The 20,597-nt window shown below is 46.3% G+C and overlaps 1 protein-coding gene across 1 annotated transcript in view; it reads left to right on the top strand.

The window, feature by feature from the left end:
• MARCHF4 (membrane associated ring-CH-type finger 4) overlaps window positions 1-19,040 on the top strand; it is an 88,883-nt gene extending 69,843 nt beyond the window's left edge. Inside the window, exon 4 of the mRNA XM_035571075.2 lies at window positions 18,543-19,040. Coding sequence (XP_035426968.1) covers window positions 18,543-18,904 — 362 coding nt within the window. The 3' untranslated portion in view covers window positions 18,905-19,040. The remainder of the gene's footprint in view (window positions 1-18,542) is intronic.
• Window positions 19,041-20,597: the final 1,557 nt, after the last annotated feature.

Raw genomic sequence — 20,597 nt, 5'->3', positions numbered from 1 at the left:
TAATATCCACCTAAGCACAGGCCACCAGATAACAGCAATTCAAGTGACCCTGCCAGGAAGATAAGTGGGTTCCAGAGAGCTCCTTGTGTCTGTTTTTTTCGGTTGTTAGTATACATACAGAAGGAGCTTCCCCCACCAAAAAAATAAAAAATAAAATAAAATAATAATTTTAAAAAAAGTGGGACAAGACAGTGCTCTTGCCTTGGTGGATTTGTGTTTGTATAGGTAGAGCCGCTCCTGAAGGAAGGAGCACAGCCCCCAGGTCAACCCTCAGGAAGAGCAGTACAGACTATCCCAGAGTAGCAGTTGGTGAAATTGGAGTACAGAAGCAAAACAAATGAAGCTTCAGGGAGAGAGGTCTGGACAGCACATCCCAGGTCTGGGTTTAAATGGCTCTTGGCTTCAGCATCCTTCCAGCACAAGACTTAGGCCTCCTGAAACCCAGATCAGTGCTTCCCACTGTGGCCATCATTGCACTGACGAGAGCTGAGCTTGGCCTGCTCCTCCATGAGGTGCTGGCGCAGCAAGCACAGCTCTACAGGAACAAGGGGTGGCCAAGGAGGGTGAAAGAGAGGCAGGTAGCACCCACATGCTGGCATAGTAGCCACTAGTGACATCCTCTTATTGGTGGGATTGGGACTAGAAAAAAGAATGATCCCTCTGTGTGTGTGTTGCCTTGTTGGCAGAAGCACTGGAGAGCTCTGGCCTGGGCGGACATCAGTAACATGATTAATTGGCTTTGATAAAGCTTCAAGAGCTGAGGGGAACTGATTAGCTCATCTGTCAATAGACGCTAAATCCTCCCACATGGCAGAGAATAAACCATGCCAGCTATGAACTGAAGGGGAACTGGGCAGACAGATTCAGATTTGAGTTTTTCTGCTGCTTCTTTCTTTACTTTTTTAAGGATCTGGCTTCTATTTCTCCTATCCACCTTCTATAGGGAGGTAAGAGCCCCTTTGCATCTCCAGTGATATCACCAGTAAGCACATTGGCCTAAGCTGTGAGCTTTGATTTTTCCAGCCAAAGAGCAAGGGGCTGTCCCATTCCCAGGAATATTCCAGAGTTGTGGCTGAGGACAGCCCTTTGCCTTACAGTCCTCCCTGCACAGCTGGCAGCCCTTGTGGGCCAGACATAACTGTTTTTCCCACAGAAACAAAACCAAGTGGAAAGCACTGCAGATGAAGAAACTTAGTGTGTCTGTATGTGGCTTCTCTTGCCCAGCACCTCAGAGCAGTGTCCACCCATAGCTGGCTCCAGTTGTGTTGCGTGCAGCATGTCTGCTGGTGCTGCCAGGCAGTCCACCCATGGTCAACCAGAAGAGATGATGTTTTGGACCATGAGAGCCTTTGTACACATTTCATACATTTCCCTAGAAAAGCTGATATGTGCATGCAGCCAGCCCTCTGCCCCTACCACACTCCAGTGTAAAATTTGCTTGTATTGTGCCCTTAGTGCTAGCTGAGATCTGCTGTTCACTCTCCTCCCCGCCTCCTCCTCTTTCTCTGCCCCGGTTGAAGCAAGTGACAAATGAGGGCTCCACTGAGAGCTGTGACTCCCTGGCTGTCGACTCCATCAGGTCTCTCCTCTTAGTGACATCTCTCCAGCTCTGCTGATTTCAGGGGACTAGTGCTAGCCAAAAGGCCAGTCTGTCTGTGGAGAGGCCAGGCCAGGTCAGGTCAGCAGAAAGAGCTGACCAAAGGGAAGTCCATGACTGAGTTTAATTTCTCATTCATTATAGCTTTCCTTGACTGTGATAGATGCAGCAGTAGCAGCTCCCTAGAAGACTCGCAGTGAGTTCCTCACTGCAGAACAGCTATTTTCCCTCTCTTTATCCTTCTTCCAAACCTTGCAGCCTTGCGCAATGTCTTTGATCACTGCTCGGCAAAGCTGGCTCTGGAGATTCAGAGTTCTGCTCCTGACTGCCAGCATGGCCTGAAGCCTGTTGTTACTCCTCCCTGGGCTTTAGTTCCACTTCTGCAAGTTCAGGATAAAACCTCTCACAGATAATTGTAGTGACAAGGATTCTTGAAATACCAGGGTGCTGTCTATGCATTTCAGTGACCCTTCCTCCACAGTCCAGCCCTCTTCCCCTTTTGCTTTCCAGCCTGTGGGTGGATAGGAAAAATTTAGGAACTAAGAAATGCTCAGTGATGAGGAAACAGCAGGACATTAGATGCACTCAGTTCTGTTCCGCTTGTGGTTGTTTTTTTTTTCAGCTAATTTAACACACGTTGTTTGTGCATTGTTTGGTAACAGGCTGCACAGCCTTGGCTTGCAGATGTTAAACTGCAGGACCTACACTAATTGTGTGAATTCCGATTGCTCTTTGCACAAGTTTGACCCCAAGTTTTGCTTTCACTGGCAGAGAACTGGAGGTTTGAAAGACAAGGTATTTACTAAAGGGCAGACGTGCTAAAGCAGAGCTCCTCAGCAGTTCCTGCCAGTTCGCACTTTGGTTGTTCTTGGATCTCTCAAGTCAATTGAGTAGCCAGTGCAATGTGTCCAGGAGAACAGTTTACTGTCACTGGAGGTGATCAGCAGGGCACCTCCTTTGGCACTACAGAGTCTCCAAGCTGGAGAAGACGACAAACTTGCAGAAATCTTGACTATCACCAGAGAGGGAGTGCACTCAGTCAGCAACTGCCCAGCCATTTTGTGTGATCTCCTCTCCACTGAGTTATTAAAGGGATTTAGGTGGCAATTTGCATGGGCAATCCCACAGAGCACTAATCTTTCCAATGTTGTGTCAAAAGTGAGGGCACAAGTTCTCCCTCACATTTAACCCCCTCAGATGCATGTGCAAACTGGGATTCACACAGATCATTTGATTGTTGTTATCCTCACTCGAGCTGCATTTGCTCTGAAACAGTCTGATCTGCTCCAAACTGAGCTTTCAAAATACAGCTGTTAACTCAAAGACTACTGAACCATGCATCAAAATCCAGAGACCGTAGGTTTGACCCTCAGCCACTCACATGTAGTAATACACTACTTTTCTTTGGACTTGCTGGATCCTAGCATGCTCAGCAAAGACAGCTGTAATGGGCAGACACCATTTGCTATCCCTTCACCGGCCACGGAAACAAAACCACAACCAAAATAAAATGAATCTGCTCCTCACAACCAGCAAGACAGACGGCATGGCTCCAAGTGCCAGAAGTTATATCCATCTGGGCAAGATGTGCGAGATGGTCTTTCAACATTGTTCTCCCCCTTGCTCTCAGGTACCAAATGGGAGGGCAGGATGCACTGGGAAGGTTTGCTTAGGATTTGTGGGAGTCTCCAACACTGGAATTTTATAAGAACCTCATAGAAAAACATATGTCAAGAACAGGTTGCTGAACGATGATCCCAGTTTGTGAAGGAGGAACAGACTAAATGCTTCTTGATATCCAGCCAGCCCCGATGTCTTTGATTCTGATCTCTCTCTCATGTATGCTACTTCTGGTCGTGTCTATAGGACAGATATGAGAGCTGTATTAAACTACAAACTGGCAGTGGTGCCAGCACAGGTATTGCTGTGCTACGAAGTCATCTACAACATAGGCACTTGAGATCAGTAGCCAGGAGGTGAATGAGAAGTGAGATGGGGACAGTTCATTTGATTAACTGCTTTCCCCATGGGTTCCTGAGAAGTAAATCCAGAAATCTCGCATAGAGAGGGATTAGCAGAAATGCAGGTATTGAAATGTAAAGATAAGTGGAGTGAGCCTGAGTTACTGAGTAGACAGAGTGGCAGCTTAGAGCTGGGCTGTAAATCCTGAGAGATACCTGCCTGTTAATTAAATGACAGTCCTTGGAGGGGGGAGGAGGGGGTTGTCTCTCTCTCTCTCTCTGTCAAGGTGCAATTAGGGAAAGTCAGCGTTTGTAGATTAAAGTGTCATTTGGGGTCAGAAGGACAGGAAACAATCTCCTGTTAAACAAGGAGTAACTGCCAGCTAATGAGAGCATGTCACAGACTAAGCTTCGGAAATCACCGGGTCTGCTCCAAGGGGGAAATGCAGCTCAGGAAGGCCATTAGCAGGCTGGTGTGTGCAGAGCTGTCACTGTCATGGTGTGTGTGCACAGTCCCACTTGTGCTTACACATATGATATCCCCATGATTGGCATGTAGGGGGCTTAGCCCACTGATGCAAAAGCAACCTGGTCAGCCTCTCCTTGGATCACTGGTGGGGCCTGATGCTTCGTCCATGCCCAAACACTCCTTGCACTCTGACTCACCCTGCCTTGGTGCTGACAGCCGCTCACTTTTGTAGGCACTAAATCCTCATGCTCTTTGAAGCTTTTCCCTCGCTTTCCTTGGCAGCCAGTCCCTGAGGGTATTTGCCTTCACAACAATAACTGCATTGCAGCTTGATAGCACAAGAGACAGGCGAAGCAGGACCATTCATCCTGCCAACGATTTTTGTTGGCACACCATGGTAATCCATTACAGATCAGGAAGTGTGTGCCCGCTGTTTTTAATCCCAGCTGCCAGCAAGTATAATCAAAAGCATCCAGTACGTCTGACGGCATCTCAGCACAACCGTAGGTAATAACATAAGAAATCAATAGCCAATTAAAACTGATCCACAGCATTTGATCTTTCATAGTGCAATGGGAACAGTAATTAATGGGGCTTCCTTGAGACGGTCACAATTCAAGCTTCCTGCCAAGACTAATGTGGTTTTGTTTTAAATGAGCTTTGCTTCCTAGAGGAAATGCCAGGCTGAGGTAGCCTCGGGATGTTTTCTAGCCAGGTCACTTGGGCCCTGATCATTCAAAGGATTTAGGAGCTAAAGTCCCAATAAAAATAAGGAGAAACTGAGAAGTTAAGTGTCTTCAGAGTCTTGGAATTCATCTGTATTGATGATCTGATTCTCAAAAGGAAAGATGTTTTCATTCAGGTCTGCATAGTCCCCCAAAATACAAAGTAGGAAGAATTGCTACAGCAATAGCAAATAAGTTTTGGGGAAGCCCATGTGTTGTTGATGACACTCTATACATGGAGCACAACGCAGAGAAACTCAGCAGATGTCTTCAAAGGAGAAAACTGAGTCCAACCCAGACAGCAAACGTGTCTGGCTTCAACATACCTGGAAGAGACCCATGTGAGTTTGAAGAAGTCTTCCACTTCCTTCAGGTTAATGCACTGCTTGCTACGCTGTTCACACACTTCTTGACCAGTTTGACAGGTGCAGGACAATCTGGAAGCATGGTCCCAGATTAGCCAGTCCCAAGAGGTCTCTTTAAAAGCAGATATAGCCAAGATGTCCCTGCAGTCTGAGAGGTCTCTCTCAGCTAGCATTCAAAATGCAGCCAACAGGCCAGGAGACAGAAAGGCAGTCCCACGAGGTGGAGGATAGACAGACCAGCTTTGTGTGCCAGCGTGACTGAAAGGGGACGTTCGCCTGTTAGACATCTCCCTGCCTGTTGCAGAGCAGTTGTGGAGCCTATGGTCATGCGTCAGTAGTTCTGTAGAAGCAAGGTATGGAGAACACGGCACTTCCCCTCTCACAACAAACTCCTAACTGACGTTTCCCTGCTTTTGTTATTTCTCCTCACTCTGAACTAACTCTCTGTGTCTGAGCTCTCTGTTCTTGCTGTGGAAACCATGGGGAGGAGAGGGTCCTTCCATGGCAGTGTGATCTGAGGAACCCACATCCTAATGCTTCTCCCTCGGGTTATGGGATCTGGCAGCTCATGGGGTCTTGCTGGCTGGACAGTCAGGGATAAGCAACACGCCTGTTTGAGAAACATGGATGGAAGCTGCCCCTCGAATTTTGTAACCAGGTTCCTCTTCCTCATCACCTTCTACCCCACGCTTTTTCCCGCTCTCATTCCCCAGATTAACATCCTCCCTCCAGTTTTCCGTGGAGCTACAAGGAGCTAACTGGAGTGACCAGATCCAGGCCCTGTCAGCAGAGCAGGCGGTTGGGAAAAAGACAAGCAGCTCGCTCCCCTTTTTATACCGTGAATCTTGGGTTTGCATTCATTTGGCCACAATGTGCATGCTCAAAAAATCTCTCAGCAAATCATTGATTTATCAGCTGTAAAGGGGAGTGTGGAGACAGGAGCAGTCCCCACGGGGCGTGTGGTGGGGCTCTCGATCCAGATGGACAGGGACCATCCCTCAACACCAGTCAGCCAGGGCCCTGTACCTGGGCCAGCAGCACCAGAAGCGGAGCCGCACAGCTGATCTGTGCCGACCGACTTCTTGGCCGCTGTCCAGGAACAGAGGATGCTCGGCAAAGCCGAGACATGCCACCCCTCCGTTCCTGAAAGATGGGACCTATTTTTATCTAATGCTGCATTGATTATTCAATAAGAGAGCAGAGCGGGCCAGCCAGCGTGCGTGCATGTGTGCTACTTTCACCAGTGGGCATTTCTGCAGAGGCTCAACGCTCGTCCTAAACTCCAGTGCAGCTCTGGCAGCCCTCTGTAAAGCGAGCATGTCACTGCTGAGCAAAGAGCCACGGGGCTTGGACCTGGTTCTGAGCTCCCTCCTCTTTTTCAGGGCAGGGCCTTGGCCTCCAGCACCATCATAGCAGCACCTGGCCTTTCACCTGTGTCCTTTCAGCTCCACAGTCCTTCACCACATCTATCTTCATTCAGTTCTCCACTGTTGCAACAGGGCTCTGGAGATATATTTTGTCACAAATAACCATATGGTGCTCTCTGCTCCAGTGGATCAATGTGTTTAGCATTTAGCGAGGGCAACATAATTAACATTTTTCTAAGGGAGAAAAGAAGTCCTTCTGCCTCGTGAACTGCATCCTGTGCTTCAGAGGGTGATATGTTATAATCAGAATGTCGCTGCCCTCTCACTAGATCGTTTGCTGGCATCAAGTGCCTGATGTCACTGGGTTAAGTTCCCATCCGTGGGCAGAGGCAGAAGCACGCACCTGCCTGTCATAGCTTCTACACCACAGCAGGAGATTCCCTCGCAGGCAGCTGGCAGGACCTCCTGCACCAGCTGCATGAATTGTGCTGTGTAGTAAGGATGGAAGAAGTCCTCAGATCTGTGCCAGACTATGCTTTTCTGGCTGTTTTCTGCTCCTTCCACAGCCTCCATCCCAGCATACATGTTACTCCTGGAGGTGAGAGGCTGTAGTCCATGGCAGGCCATTGGAGCCACAGGAAGTCAACTCTGTAGTCAAAGATGGGGGACCATAGTGGGGTCAACCCTTGTGCAGAATGGATGAGGTCTGTCCCCAGCTCTTTAGGGAGCCAAAACAGAGGTAAGAAGAGATCAACATGAAGCCGCATTAACCCAGCCCTGGGATCACTTCTTAAAGTAGTGACTAATTAGTTCTTCTCCTGAGGGTTGGCTACCTTACCAACACAGCCATCTTTCAGACCCAGACACAGCAGCTCAGTGACAAAAATACTGCAAACAGGCCCACAGGTGATTTCAGGTCAAGCACTGCTGGTTTTCCTTACTAATAGGAAAAAGTCTTGGGTTTGCTAAGCTTATTCAGCCTGGAAGTTGCTCCCTGAAGCAGTGCTTTTCTTCCCAAAGCAAAACCCACTGGTGACAGTCACAGCCTGAGTCTGTCTGCCCAGAGGCAGAGCTGGATCCACAATAACCGTATGACAATGCAATGAAATAATAGACCTGGCCCTTGTCCTCTTGGCTCCTATCTCCTTCCTTAGTTCCAAATAGTTCCAATAGTGGAACTATTATATATATATAATATATATATATATATATATATATATATAATATATAAATAATAATAATATAATAATAATAATAATAATAATATATATATATATATAAATATATATTATATATAATAGTTCCAATAGTGGAAGAGTGCTTTGGTGGCTGAAGTAGTCGCAAGAGATCTTGATCATGCATCCCTTAGAAGAAAAAAAAAAAACGTGAAATCATGCCCACTTTCACTTACAGAATTTCATTTCCTATTAAAAATAGAGAGGGAGACATTAGTTCTGCCTTCAATAAGCAAATGTCCTGTTTTGATCATTACCGAACAAAGCGTTTTGATTTGGCATTTAGAGATGACTGCTCATGCTGAGTATTTTAAATTCAGCATCAGAATTGGAATACATAACAAAAAAAAATCAAGTCTAAACGAAACATTCTCATCTGTCTGAAAACGTGTATGTATACTTCCATTCTGGGGGACAGCATGACTTTTTCAAGTCTTGCTCCAAGCTGGTGTGAAGCCAGATTTCAGAGCCCTACGCAAAACAGTGCTGTTGCTCAGCTTTGCCATTAAAGAAATGTCCCAGGAATGTCTAAGGATACAGCATGACTGCAAAGGCAACACCTTGGTCAAAGCAACTTTAGCTATAGGACAAAAAGGTTCAGGACCCTGACCTGGAGGACTGACCACTGTGGCACAAATGTAGCATCCACCTCCTTGGGCTTCTGATAAGGGAATGTCTGGAAACCTGAAGATATAAGAGACCCATAAAATCACCAGGAGACCAGGGTGTGCATTTGGCCAGCGCTCTGTTCAATCCAGTTTGAAATAATTTTCTACTCCCCTCTTTTAAAGATCTAATAGTATCTGTCGTGTGCACAATGTCCTTTCAAGATGTGGGGTATTGCTATCCCCTCCATTTTAAATCTGGGAAGAAAAAAGGTACCAAAAGGGTCCATAAAATCCTGGCTATGAAGCAAGGAGGAGAAATTTTAAGAGAGCAGGCGGATATATGGGTAATGCCTCTAAGCTCCATCCCTCTTGTACTGGCACAGTTATGGGTAGACTCACAAGTGATGAATGCTGCTGGAGATGTATGATTTAGGAGCAGGAGTGTTCTGCTGGTGGAGCTCCAACCTTTATTTATTTATTTGCTTTTTCCTAGAAGAGTCACAGTGGGTTTTTTTGTTTTTTTTTTTTTGCTGCCTGCATAGCTAGAGACTGCCCTTTAATCCCCTGCTTTATCGTGTGCTGTGAATTAAATACCACAGGAGTACGAGAGCCCTTAAGGGCACAACATCCATTTTGCTGTAGCTGTCCACAGCCAGCTGAGCTTACGGGAGTGCTTTTGTTTACGGTTTGTCTATTTCCTAGGTGAGGATTATGTAGAGTTTTATTTTTCCCATTTTTTGCTGTTATTTCCTGTTTTGTTTGTTTGTTTTGTCCAGGTTTTGAGGCAGGGAGTAAAAGTGCTAGTCTGGGCAGGGCAGGAGAAAGTTGTGGAGGTTGGTAGCTCATTTACTTAGAGCTGAAAATGCTGTGGCATTTCTAGAGCGATGGTGTTGCTGTGTGTGGTTCCCAGGGTCAGCCCAGCTCCTCTGCCACAGATGGCATCCTGCAGACAACCGATGTTGTTTTCCCATTGCAAACAAACCATGTGGGAGTGCTAAGTGAAAAGGAATTTCCTGTCCTTTGGACACCTTCCACTAGCTCCTAAATTTTGCCAGCCTTTCCTCATTTTGGGCCTTACCAGCTCAGCCCAAGAGGGACCAACCCATGTGTTGTAGAGCAACACAAGGCTGGGCAGTGGACTTGACGGAGGATGGCTGCCTGGGATGGAGGTAGTACCTCTCAGAGAAGCTGGCGTCTACCTGGCAGCCATAAAAGCTCTGTGCTGCTCCTACAACATATTGACCTCAGCTCCCACCAGCTCCACAAGCCCCACAACAGACAGTCCCTACCTGTTCTCTCCATTCGTCCCAATGGATAAAGTGTTCCTCCTGCAGCTACAAATGCTGTGCGTGTGGGATGGGTTGCTCCTGCTTCTGAGGGGAACCTGTAGCATTCCCTGTGCATAGGACTCACTGCTGCGTACATGTCCGAAAGGCGCCACACAAATACGACACGTTGCAGTGTCACGACCTGGAAATTGTCTCTTGCTGTACAGCTCAGCAACATCCTGCAAAATCACAGTGCTGCCTGGAGGAGAAACTCTCCCAGCTGTCGTGCCGAGCCCTTCCATCAGTGCCTCGGGCGGATTTAATAAAAGAGCTGCCTCCTCTCCAGGAGGGAAGGAGGAAATGGCTCTGCCCCAGCACGGCATGGGGCGAGGTCTGCCATGATCGCTCACCTGGTGCAACAGCAACTGCGGTGACCTTCTGAGATGCCAGCGTGCTGGATCCTTCTCCCACCCAGCAGGGCTCTTGCTGAGTCTGGGGGTGGTGTTAATGGCTGTGCAGAGCTTGGGGCCTAGCGTAACCGCCCGCTCAGATGGGGCCTGCTGCTCCTGTTGCTCTGCCAGATGGAGCGGAGGAGGCAGGGAAGGAGAAGGGCTCCTGCTGCCTTTGCGGGGTGTCCTGGCCCACCTGGGGATGAGGAAGTGTTGAGGCAGAGTTGTCCTTGAACCCCAGCTTGCACGAGAGGAGCCAAACCGTACCAAGCACAAGGTTTGCTGGTTCCTCAAAAACTGAAGGCCTGGGGGGCAGCCTGTTTGTGACTGGAAAGGGAAGAGACCATACCTGCAGAAAATACCTCACCGAGAGAGCTGTGAGCAGCTTGTCTGTATACACTGGTGGAGCAACACACTCTGCGTAGTCTGCCCAGGCAACAGGTCTGGCCACAGGGGCCTCACTCCTTGAGGGGCTTTGGTTCAGTTTTGCCAGAGTCGTGGCCTACGTCACCTGCAGGGAGCCAAGCATGAGACGCGCATTACAGCAAATACACTTAAAGGGTGATGGGGAGAAGAAGGAGAATTTTTTCCCCAGGCCCACGGGCTCCATGATGTTGAGTGACTGACAGCAGCGAACAGGGCCTGGCCATGCAGCCACCCCCAGTTCTGCTCAGCCAAAGCACAGCGCAGCCTTGTGCATATCTAATCAGTTCTCGAGGTATTAAAAAATGTGCGTGGAGAATGACTGATAATAAAATGCCTGATTATAATCAGCTATTTTTTTTCCCATATGGTAAGCATTCACCCAGCCTCGAATCTTTATGAATACGTTTTCAGTGTATGCTGTGTATCTTTCAATACCGGACATTTCCCAGCTTGCACACCCTCCTTATGTAGTTCCAGCAATATTCAAAGCACACCTTTGCTAGACATCCTGTGGACTAGAAATATTCTGCTCACTGGGCCGGTGCCTTGCAACTACCAGAAATGTCTAAAACATGGCACCAGAGGTCCCAGGTCTTCCATTACCTGGACATCTCCTGTATTCAGAGTAGACTGTCCACTAAGCTCTTGAAACATGCTGTGGACAAAATTTACGTTTTGGAAAACAGAGGTGAGAGTTATGAAGGAATCTATCCTTCATACTGGATTTTGCCTGAAAGCAAAGAATCCCTGAAAATCTGAATGTAACAGCAGTTTGTGCGAAAAGTGACTGTGCGATGAAAGCATTCCTGAGCTGAAGAAAGCTATGATGTGAGGATAATGGACTCCAGAAAAGCAGCGGCAGCAGCCTCAGGGGACCAGAGCAGGGAGTGTCTCTTGGGAAGAGAATCTGAAGGATAAAAGAGCTGTGAACAGCTCACAGTTGCCAAAAGGGATGATACTAAAGGCACAACAGCAAACTGTGCCTGTGCAGGGGAAAGCTCAGAAGCGTGGGAAGAGAGCACTGAGGCTGCATCAGGAGCTCTTTGAGGACCCAAAATCAGAAGCTGAAAACACAAAAAGGCAGAGAGAGAGAGAAGAGCCTGCAACTAATGGCGAGTCTCTAGGAATCACACAGCCATGGGGAGCAGTCAGAACTGAGCCTCAGGATGACCGTTCAGAGAGAGAAACGGCAGCAAGAAATGGGTCCATAAACTTATGCTAAGACAAGTCTAAGAGCTCAAATAATATTTGATGCAAAAAAGGCCAAACATTAAATGTTGCCTTTGTCTCAGTCTTCAAAACTTAACTAAAATAATTTTAATGAGGAGAAAGGAGCCCAGGGCGGAATCAGAAAAGAACAGACTCAAAAACATTTAGATGAGTTTGCTGTGTCCTTGTCAGCACGTCCTAATGAACTTCAGAGGAAGCCGCAGGAGCAATCTCTGACCCGTGAGCATTTTATCCTCACGAACTCAGGGAGGATGCAGGAGGTGCCAGGCAGCTGGGGAAATGCAAGCAAAGTACCTAGCTTTAAATATAATCTCTATCATTAAAGAAGGTGTGAACAGAAAATCATGGAAGTAAAGGGCAAATCGGTTTAACTGATTCATAGAAAGATACTGGAAGAAATCATTAACTGACCAGTTGATGAGAAAGAGAGTATAATCACATCTAATTTGGGAGGATAACTCTCCTGGTGGCTAGGGAGGAAGCAGTGGTTTGATATCCCATGACTTGGGCAACACTTTAGATGTTTTCCCTTCAGATTCCCCTAAATAAAACAGAGAAATGTGATTTAGAATAAAAAACTGTAAAGCGGATGTACAACCAATTGAAAAACTGCTTTTATAGTAGTTGTCAGTGTACTATAAACTGGAAACACATTTCAATTAGGACTGTTTTGGACTCTACTCTCTTCATTATTTTTATTAATGGCTTAGATAATGAAATAGAAAGTGCTGTTATAAAATTTGCAGATGACACCAGGCTTGGAAAGGCTGCAAGCACTCTGGAGGATCAGATCAGAATTTGAAATGATCTTGCCAAATTGGAGAAATCAACAAGATGAAATTTAATAAAGAGAAGTGCAAAGTGCTACCCTTACGAAGGAGAAATCAAAATCCCAAACACAAGCTGGGCCAGGCAGTCACACTGCCAAAGACAGTGATGCTGTGACAAGACATCAGTTTGTTTCATCAGGGTACTGAAAGGAAGGCAGGGTTACGTTATTATTCTGCACCTTTGCTCTGAGGACTGCACCCTCTTCGGGACCTCGCTTGCAGAAAAGGGGGGACAAACTGAAGAGATTCTGGAGACGATGAACAGGAATGAGGAGAGGGCAGAAATGACTTGATTCCCCACGTGGTGAACTCTGATATTTACATCTCCCATCCCAAATCCACCCAAGTGCGGAGTCCCACTGATGCCATGACATTACTTTCAAGGATAAATGTACCTCTCCCCACTCTCTGGGTTGCCCGCTTCCCCACTGCCTGCTGAGCACAGCTCTGCAGCTTTGAGTCTTGGCCCTTGGGGCTTTAAGGATGTTACGTTGTTTAAAGAACTTGTCAGATTCAGCTGGAACGGACACTGACTCAATGTAGATAACAGATACTAGATGCCCCTCTCCCAGCCCGTATTTCCAGGGAAAGGTCCCTCTGGCTCTTTTTTCCAGGTTTATCACCAAGGGCTCTCTTGCACCATTAATGAGGGATAAAATACAGGGGATTGCACTGAAAAGTAATAGGGACTGGAAGGGTCCACTGGGAGCTTGGTGACTCATCTCCCATGTACCACGAACTTGTGAAGTTGACAGGAGGCAGAGATTCACTGCAATTTCTAAAGCGCTTTTTGGAATGGAGCTATCTCATGGAGACTACAAGAATTTGGGGGGGGGGGGGCAGCCTAACTTGAGCAAATGCAGAGCTCAGAGCAAAAGTCAGTGCACTTTACTGGAGTACACTAGAAACCTATAATGAGGGAACATAACTGAGCCTAAAGAGACCATCTGTGGCTGGGCATGTCCCCACAGAGCCCACCAGGGAAAAGTCACTCTCCTGGCTTTGTTTTTACACCACTCCTTGTGTGGTTGGCCACTGCTGGAGGCAGGATGCTACCACAGCCAGACCCCTTCTCTGAACTAGTACAGCCACTTTACTGCTATTAGGGGAAGATAAAAGGAGGATAAGGATGGAGCGTGTAGGATGAGATAAAGGCAAAGAGATAAGTGAAGGCTGAGCTGCAGGAGCTTTCGAAACAAAGGTGGGGGAATTCGAAATTGCCACAAAAGATGAAAGAATGCAGGGAAAGGGAGTGAAGGATTAGTGTATGCAATGATGTCAACAGAGGGAAAGCCCGGCAATAAAAGCTTTATCTCCCAGGAGGATTGGTTTGCCTTGGCCTGAGCCATCGCTGCTGTGGATGCAAATATTAAGCTTTGATCACAGCTGCCATAATTTTCCCCTGACACCCAGCAATGAAAGGAACTGAAACAGGCAAAAGCATGGCAGCTCTCTTGCTGAGGTGAAACCGCATTTTGTAAAGAAACCGAAGGGCAGAAGAGCTGCTGATGGCAGAAACGAGGTTTCCACCTTTTCATAAAGCCCCTGCCCTGTGCTCACACAGCAGGGCAGGGGCTTTATGAGAAGTAGGAGAGAGAAACTGGCTAGAACGAGCTGTGATTTTTGTTCCTGTAGATGAGTGACAGCACAAGGGTAAAGTACGACACCGTCTGCAGAAACCTTGTCTTCATGGTTTCTCAGTGGCAAACAGGAGAAACAGTTTCTGCCCCAAGAATTTACCTGTCTTTCAAGAAAATGCACAGCGAGCATTGAAATGAGAGGAAGGTTAATTAGAAGCTGAACGTCCTGGAGAAAAGATTGCTTGGTGGTAGAGGCTGACAATGTGCATAGGGTGACTGCTTGTCATTTCTGGGAAGCTGCTGCTCCAAGGCTCTTTTAAATTGAAGGCTCACAGCCACTCAGGTTAATCTCATGGGATGGTGGTACCTGAGCAGATGCCCCCTCACCCATCCGGAGGCACTAACCCAGGTCTCTTCACATCTATTTTATGCCTGTGCTCTGCCAGCAGCCCCTCTGGCTACTGAGGGCCTCTCTCTTGACCAGTCTTGTCACAGGCCCACTGATGGCCATGCTTCTCTGTCCCAACTAACCCCAGAAGACAAAGGGCCACCTGCACACAGTTCGTGTGCCCTCCCTCAGCACCACGACTTTTCTTACTTGCACGAAGGCTGCCCCCATGGATCATGACGTGGGCAGGTATTGCAAGGCTCAGAGAAACCCTACAGTGATCAGCCTTACCTCTGGGCCACAGTACTCACCATGGTCACATTCCCCTTCTCAAATCTTGCATGTTAAGCATGCAGAAGCTCAGGGTTAGCTGTGGCGATCAGTAGAACATGGAAATCGAATTGCTTTCACCAGTGCTAGCCCTGTTCCAGACTGCAACTTGATCATCTGGGAAAAAAAAATGTGGAGACACCAGTCAGATCTCTGCATGAGAAAATGGGAATAAGAACAGCACATCTTCAGTGCCCACGTTCGCTATAAGCTTCATTCCACCACCACCACAAAAAGGGATTTCATGCACCAGGCAACAATCTGGACCAACATGGATTTGCGTGAAATTCACTGAGATTTTCCTTCTGAAGAGGCCGTCTTTCACATAGGATGTGTTGAGAACAGATTTTGTGGAGCAGAAAAGGGAAAGATAAACTTGGGAGGAGTGGGAAAGGATTAGGATGCTACTGGCAATACATCTAAAATTCTCATATAGACATTTCCATTTCTGAGTTCATAGAATTATAGAATTGTTGGGTTAGAAGGGACCTTAATGATCATCCAATTCCAACCCCCTGCCATGGGCAGGGACACCTCCCCAGCTTTCCTGTAGGTCCCCTTTAGGTACAGGATTAGGAGTGGGATGGACTGAGGTTTCTCTCCTCCATCAACTATAGTTTAAAGCCCTAGTTGAAAGAAGGGAAGTTCAGAAAGGGAGAAGTTCACACCAACCTGCTATTTTCCCTACATATAGAGGATTTGGCTTACGGAAAAATTGCTTCTAGCTGGTTGCTTCCAGTTGCATACAGTTCTTCCTGAAGGATTTTCCACTTACGTCTGGCCTTAAATTGAAAAGATTCAGCTCTGTTAACCAGATTGAACCTTGAGGGAGGGGTGTTTCTGGAAGGAGGTACACACAGCTGAACATAGGAATTCCAATCCTAATTTAACTCAGGCAGACAAAATTTGTTTCAATGGGAACATTAAGCTTCCTGCAGGTTGATATAAACTGATGGACTCTTGTTTAATCTTAGCATTCAGTGTTGCAAATGAATCACTGTTACTTCCACCTCCCTGCCCACCCCTCTGCTTGGTTCCTTTTTAATTTTACAGCTTTCTGAGCTTGACACTGGGAAATCGATAAGTAATTTAGAGCCCCGTAAATACAGAGGGAAACAAGTTATTTTGTACTTTTATAAATATTTTGAAACCAAAATTATCTTAGAAAACAGGTGCTCAGTTGACTCAGCAACCCATCCATCAGCATCACACAGTTAATTGCATAAGATCATAAACATTTATAATTAGAAGGCAAACAAACAAGAATTTTATAAACAGCCCTCTTGAATCAGGCTGTGCATTAAATATTTGTGATAAGGTAATTAAGAATAGATTTACAATCCTGGCTCAGTGTTTAATACTTTGGAGAATGGATTTGATTCTATGGAGGATGTTCTACAGCCAAGGAGAAAATATTTGATTTCGGTTCTTTTATCCAAGGCTTAAAGAGGTCTCAAAGAAACATTGGCTCTGTCATTGATCAGACTGGAATTTCATTCATTACAGATCAGACAGCTCATTTAAATATGTGTCTAATGTCGCTTGCCTTGGACCAATCCACTTTAGGCCTGCTTCAAAGCTGTCTCCTTGGCTGGATCTGTAGGCTTTCCCTAAGTCCTGCTTTTTACGGTCATGCTTTGATCAGATGTCAGAATTCTCAACCACGTTCCGAAGCTGGGAGGAAAAAACAAATTTTTCTGTGATGACATCAGGCTATTTGGCTATGACAAACTGACATCACTACAGGACTACACCTGCATATAGACTACACCTGCAATAGATCACCTGCAGTGATCTATTGGAACCGGAATAGAAATCTCTTGTACTATAAGCCTGTTTTAGTACCCACCTATATTCCCTGTCCCAGAATAGCCAGGCTTGAATACTTCAACTCCTGGAATTTCTTCAACAGCCAGTAGGGAAACTCAGCAGCATATTAAGGTGAATGTGAGAGTCTCCCTGAAGCTAATCTGTGATCAAGTCAGCAAGGTTTCTAATTATGGTAAGAATCAGAAAGGCTAGAAACTCAGACTGTAGTGAACCTGGAACTTACATTCAGTAAAATCAGATGTAGGAACTAGGTGGCTGAGAAACTAGGTGGCTGCACTCCATCAGTGAGTAAAGGGGAGGTTAGCCCTAAGTGTAGGATGACCTTCAGATTATTTTTTTTTATTATTTTTTTATACAGAACAGGTTTACTCCAGTAGTCAGCTGTCATCAGAAACTAGAACAGTCTGGAAAAGCTGGGTGGAGGGTAAAGCCCTAGCATTTGAATCATCAGAAATAAGCAGTAAACCACTTTATTCTGTGGTGACCATCATCACCCCTCACTGATCAAGGCAACCTCCTCATTTTCACATTTGTATTTATACTCCTGGAACAAGTAGGCAAGGGAGCTGCTCTTCCTGGAAATGTTTCTAATAATCCTGATGCTGACCAAGAATGGTGAAGCCATCACTGTTAAGAAAAAACAAATTATTTGTGTGCTAACTCAACAAGTACATGCCCTATCTGCTGGTCTGGCTTCAGTTACATGGGACTCAGACACTTTCCTAACAGACAGGCTGCTGCAAAACCAGGACGCCCAGACCCTCTCATTCTGCATAAATCCCATTCTTCATTAAAGCTTATTAATTATATTACAGTGTGTCAGCTAAGCCAGTCTACATGACAAGTAGCAGCTTCGCTCAGCCTCAGTGGGTAAGAACAACACAGCGCTGCAGGTGCTGCTGTTTCCATTGCATTCAAAGGGCCAAAGCCTGGTAGCTTGAAAATAACAAAGCTTAATAGTCAAATAATGTCATCTTCAAAACAACTTCAACCATTAGCTAATCCTTCCAGCCCTCTTTCAAGTGTGGGGAGGATGACAGAGAGCTCTGGGAGGTGAGCTGACTGCTAGGTGGAAGAGCCTGAGCTGCTCATTCTCTTCCAAATGCGAAGACCACTAGAAGGCAAGTGTCCCAAAGCCTGGCTGCCACCCCAGCGATATCAGCTCTGCTATATGCAGACGGGTGACAGGACAGACGCATTCTCTGCGTACTCAGAGCAGACACTCTGTGAGCTCCTCCGCACTTTCTTTCAAGCGTGCTGTTTTCTCCCCTTGGAAGCAATAACATACGATGAGGTACCTGGTTTGCCAACGAGCAAATGTTTGCACAGGATGACAAACCGCTTACAGGTACAGGCTGCCCCTTGTTGTGTTTCATTGCCGTCTCGGGCCCCCATGTGCGTGCCTGCTCCGCTGCTGCGCGTGTGGGGAGATGTGGTCTGTGCCCGCTCGTGACGTTGGTGCAGCAGACGTCACCGGCACGTCAGCTCCAGCTACACCCCCTCCAAGCACACGCAGCTAGCTCGGTGAATCATGCCTACACAGCGTGCAAAACTAGCCCAGCAATAGATAAACCTCGGGCGTTTATTGGTAAACAGACACTGCTTTTGCTGTAGGAGCATAACTCACTCTGCTGCATTTAAGACCTGTTTATTGATTGCTGAGATAAAGCTGTAATCCTTTTAATTCAAGGGAAAAGGGATCCAGCCAAGCAGGAGCACCAGTGTTCTGCCAGTCAGTAATTAAAAACATGATTTATCACTGAATATACACTGGCAAAGGGAGAGCTAACCAGCTAGCTAGAGGGCATAATGCTGGGGTAGGCTTATGGTTCTTTCTAAAGTTTTGTTCTGTTTTATGTTTATTTCTTTCCCCCTTCCCTCCAGGTCTAATAATACACGAAGGGCCCTCGGTTTACCGGATTTTTAAACGGTGGCAGGCGGTCAATCAGCAGTGGAAAGTGCTGAACTATGACAAAACAAAGGACATGGAGGAGCAAAAAACAGGGACCAGGACAAATCAGCGCCCCTCCTCCCAAACCACCCACTCGTCCTCCACTGGTGGTACAGCCACTAACTCCGCTCCAGCCGACAGCGGGGCCCGGGCTGCCGGCCAAGCCACAGGCACCCTCTCTGACCACCACTGTGCTTACACCATCCTGCATATACTCAGCCACCTGAGGCCTCACGAACAGAGGAGTCAGTCTAGTAGTAACAGAGAGCTCGTCATGAGGGTCACGACGGTCTGAGCCGAGGAATTCAGGAGGCCTTAACACGGAGCGGAGGAGACAAAGAACTCATAACGCAGAGGAGCATGGTGTGCCTTTTTCTTTCTCTTCCTTTTTTTTTTTTTTTTCTTTCTTCTTCTTCTTCTGTTCCTTCTTTTTTTTTTCGGTAACTGCACAAGATATAAGAGGCGGCACCTGGCCAGCTGAGGAAAAAGCAGGTGGAGGGAAAGCTGCACACTCATGCTAAAGAGGTTAATGTTTTCCAGCCAGTTTAAAAAAAAAAATACAAAAACAAAACAAACAAAAAAAAACACAAATCACAAAAAAAAAAAAAAACCAACAACAACAAAACAAGTGCAATACAGACTAAAAACTGAGTAGGCAGAGTTCTGGGGAAGCAGAGGAACAGACGGTTTAGCATGTCTTACAAACCCTATTACCTGGAATAGGTAACGCTCTGTACACACACCCCATGCACACACACATGCACACACACACAAACGTGTGAGATTTACAAAAACAAGGAAGGGAATGAAATATTTGGAGTAGTTTTTTTCCAGACTGTGATTAACCAGGGCTATGAGTCGTTTTGTTCATGAGTCACTATGGAACCTTGTTTGATTTACCATAGGATTTCTGAAGTGAAATGGCTGGGAACGTTTCAGTAGTGATTTACAGATTGAATCATCTCGCCAAGAAAATGTAACAAAACCCAGGTGTGCCCAAATTTCACCAAAACAAAAATCCTGATTTTTCATAATGTTCCTGACAAAGGGTTTGTGAGGGTGGAGTTGGGCGGGGGGGAGGGCGTTCCATGACCTTTATTCGACGTATAGGCGTTTCTGGCAAATTTTGTACAAACTCTCCACAGGTGTTTCAAGCACAAGTACTAGTGTGATTTATGCCTTCATAACCCCAAATCCAGCATCCAAATCGTCCCACTCACGCACATCATTTTCCATGCAGACATCCCAGGTTAATTTCCTTCCATTTCACTCCAGTCACAAGAAGCTGACCCACCTCGGGGGGTTTCTACTATTTTGCTGATTCAGACACTCATACATCTAAGATGTACATTTTTTTTCCAGTGTCTTTATCCCTGCTGCTCAATTTGTAACAGTCTCACTCAGTCATGTAGGCTGAGCCTTTTACATCCAGTTTGTTTATTACAGAGTCTATTCCGTTCAATCATTCAACAGAGAGTTAGTCTGAAGAGGGAGCACAGTTGCCGATTGAATATGTAACACTTATAATAAGTCTCCTTCTCTGGGATATATCCACGAAGGTACTGGTTGCTCTTCAGGAACATTCTCTTTCAATGCACAATGGCTGAATCATTTGTGGATATTAAAGGGACACTGTCAAGTACTTTTTAAATAGTTTTTAGGGTTTGGGCTTTTTTTACTCTCCATTGTTTGTAATATTCTCTTACAATCTTGAAAATAAAATTTCTTTCCCTACTGATATTGTTCTTTTCCATTTGGGCATGTAGCGTTCTTTCTACTCACCCCATTCCTTTCACCATCCCTGTCCTTCTCTCCACCTTTCATCTGCAACAGGAAGAAATCCATGTTACTGATTTCCTGCCCACTGTCCTCACTCCATGGAGGGTAACTCCCAGCTCTACGGGGTTGAGCCGGTTTGCCACAAATCAAGTGTAAGAGTAGGAAACCTAAAAATACAGAGATCAGCTAATTGAGGAGCAACAGTTCAG

This window comes from Cygnus atratus, chromosome 6 (genome assembly GCF_013377495.2).
Source record: "Cygnus atratus isolate AKBS03 ecotype Queensland, Australia chromosome 6, CAtr_DNAZoo_HiC_assembly, whole genome shotgun sequence".
NCBI classification, from domain to species: Eukaryota; Metazoa; Chordata; class Aves; order Anseriformes; family Anatidae; genus Cygnus; species Cygnus atratus.
The sequence above is the reverse complement of the archived record's forward strand: the minus strand, read 5'-3'. Positions and strand labels throughout refer to the sequence as shown.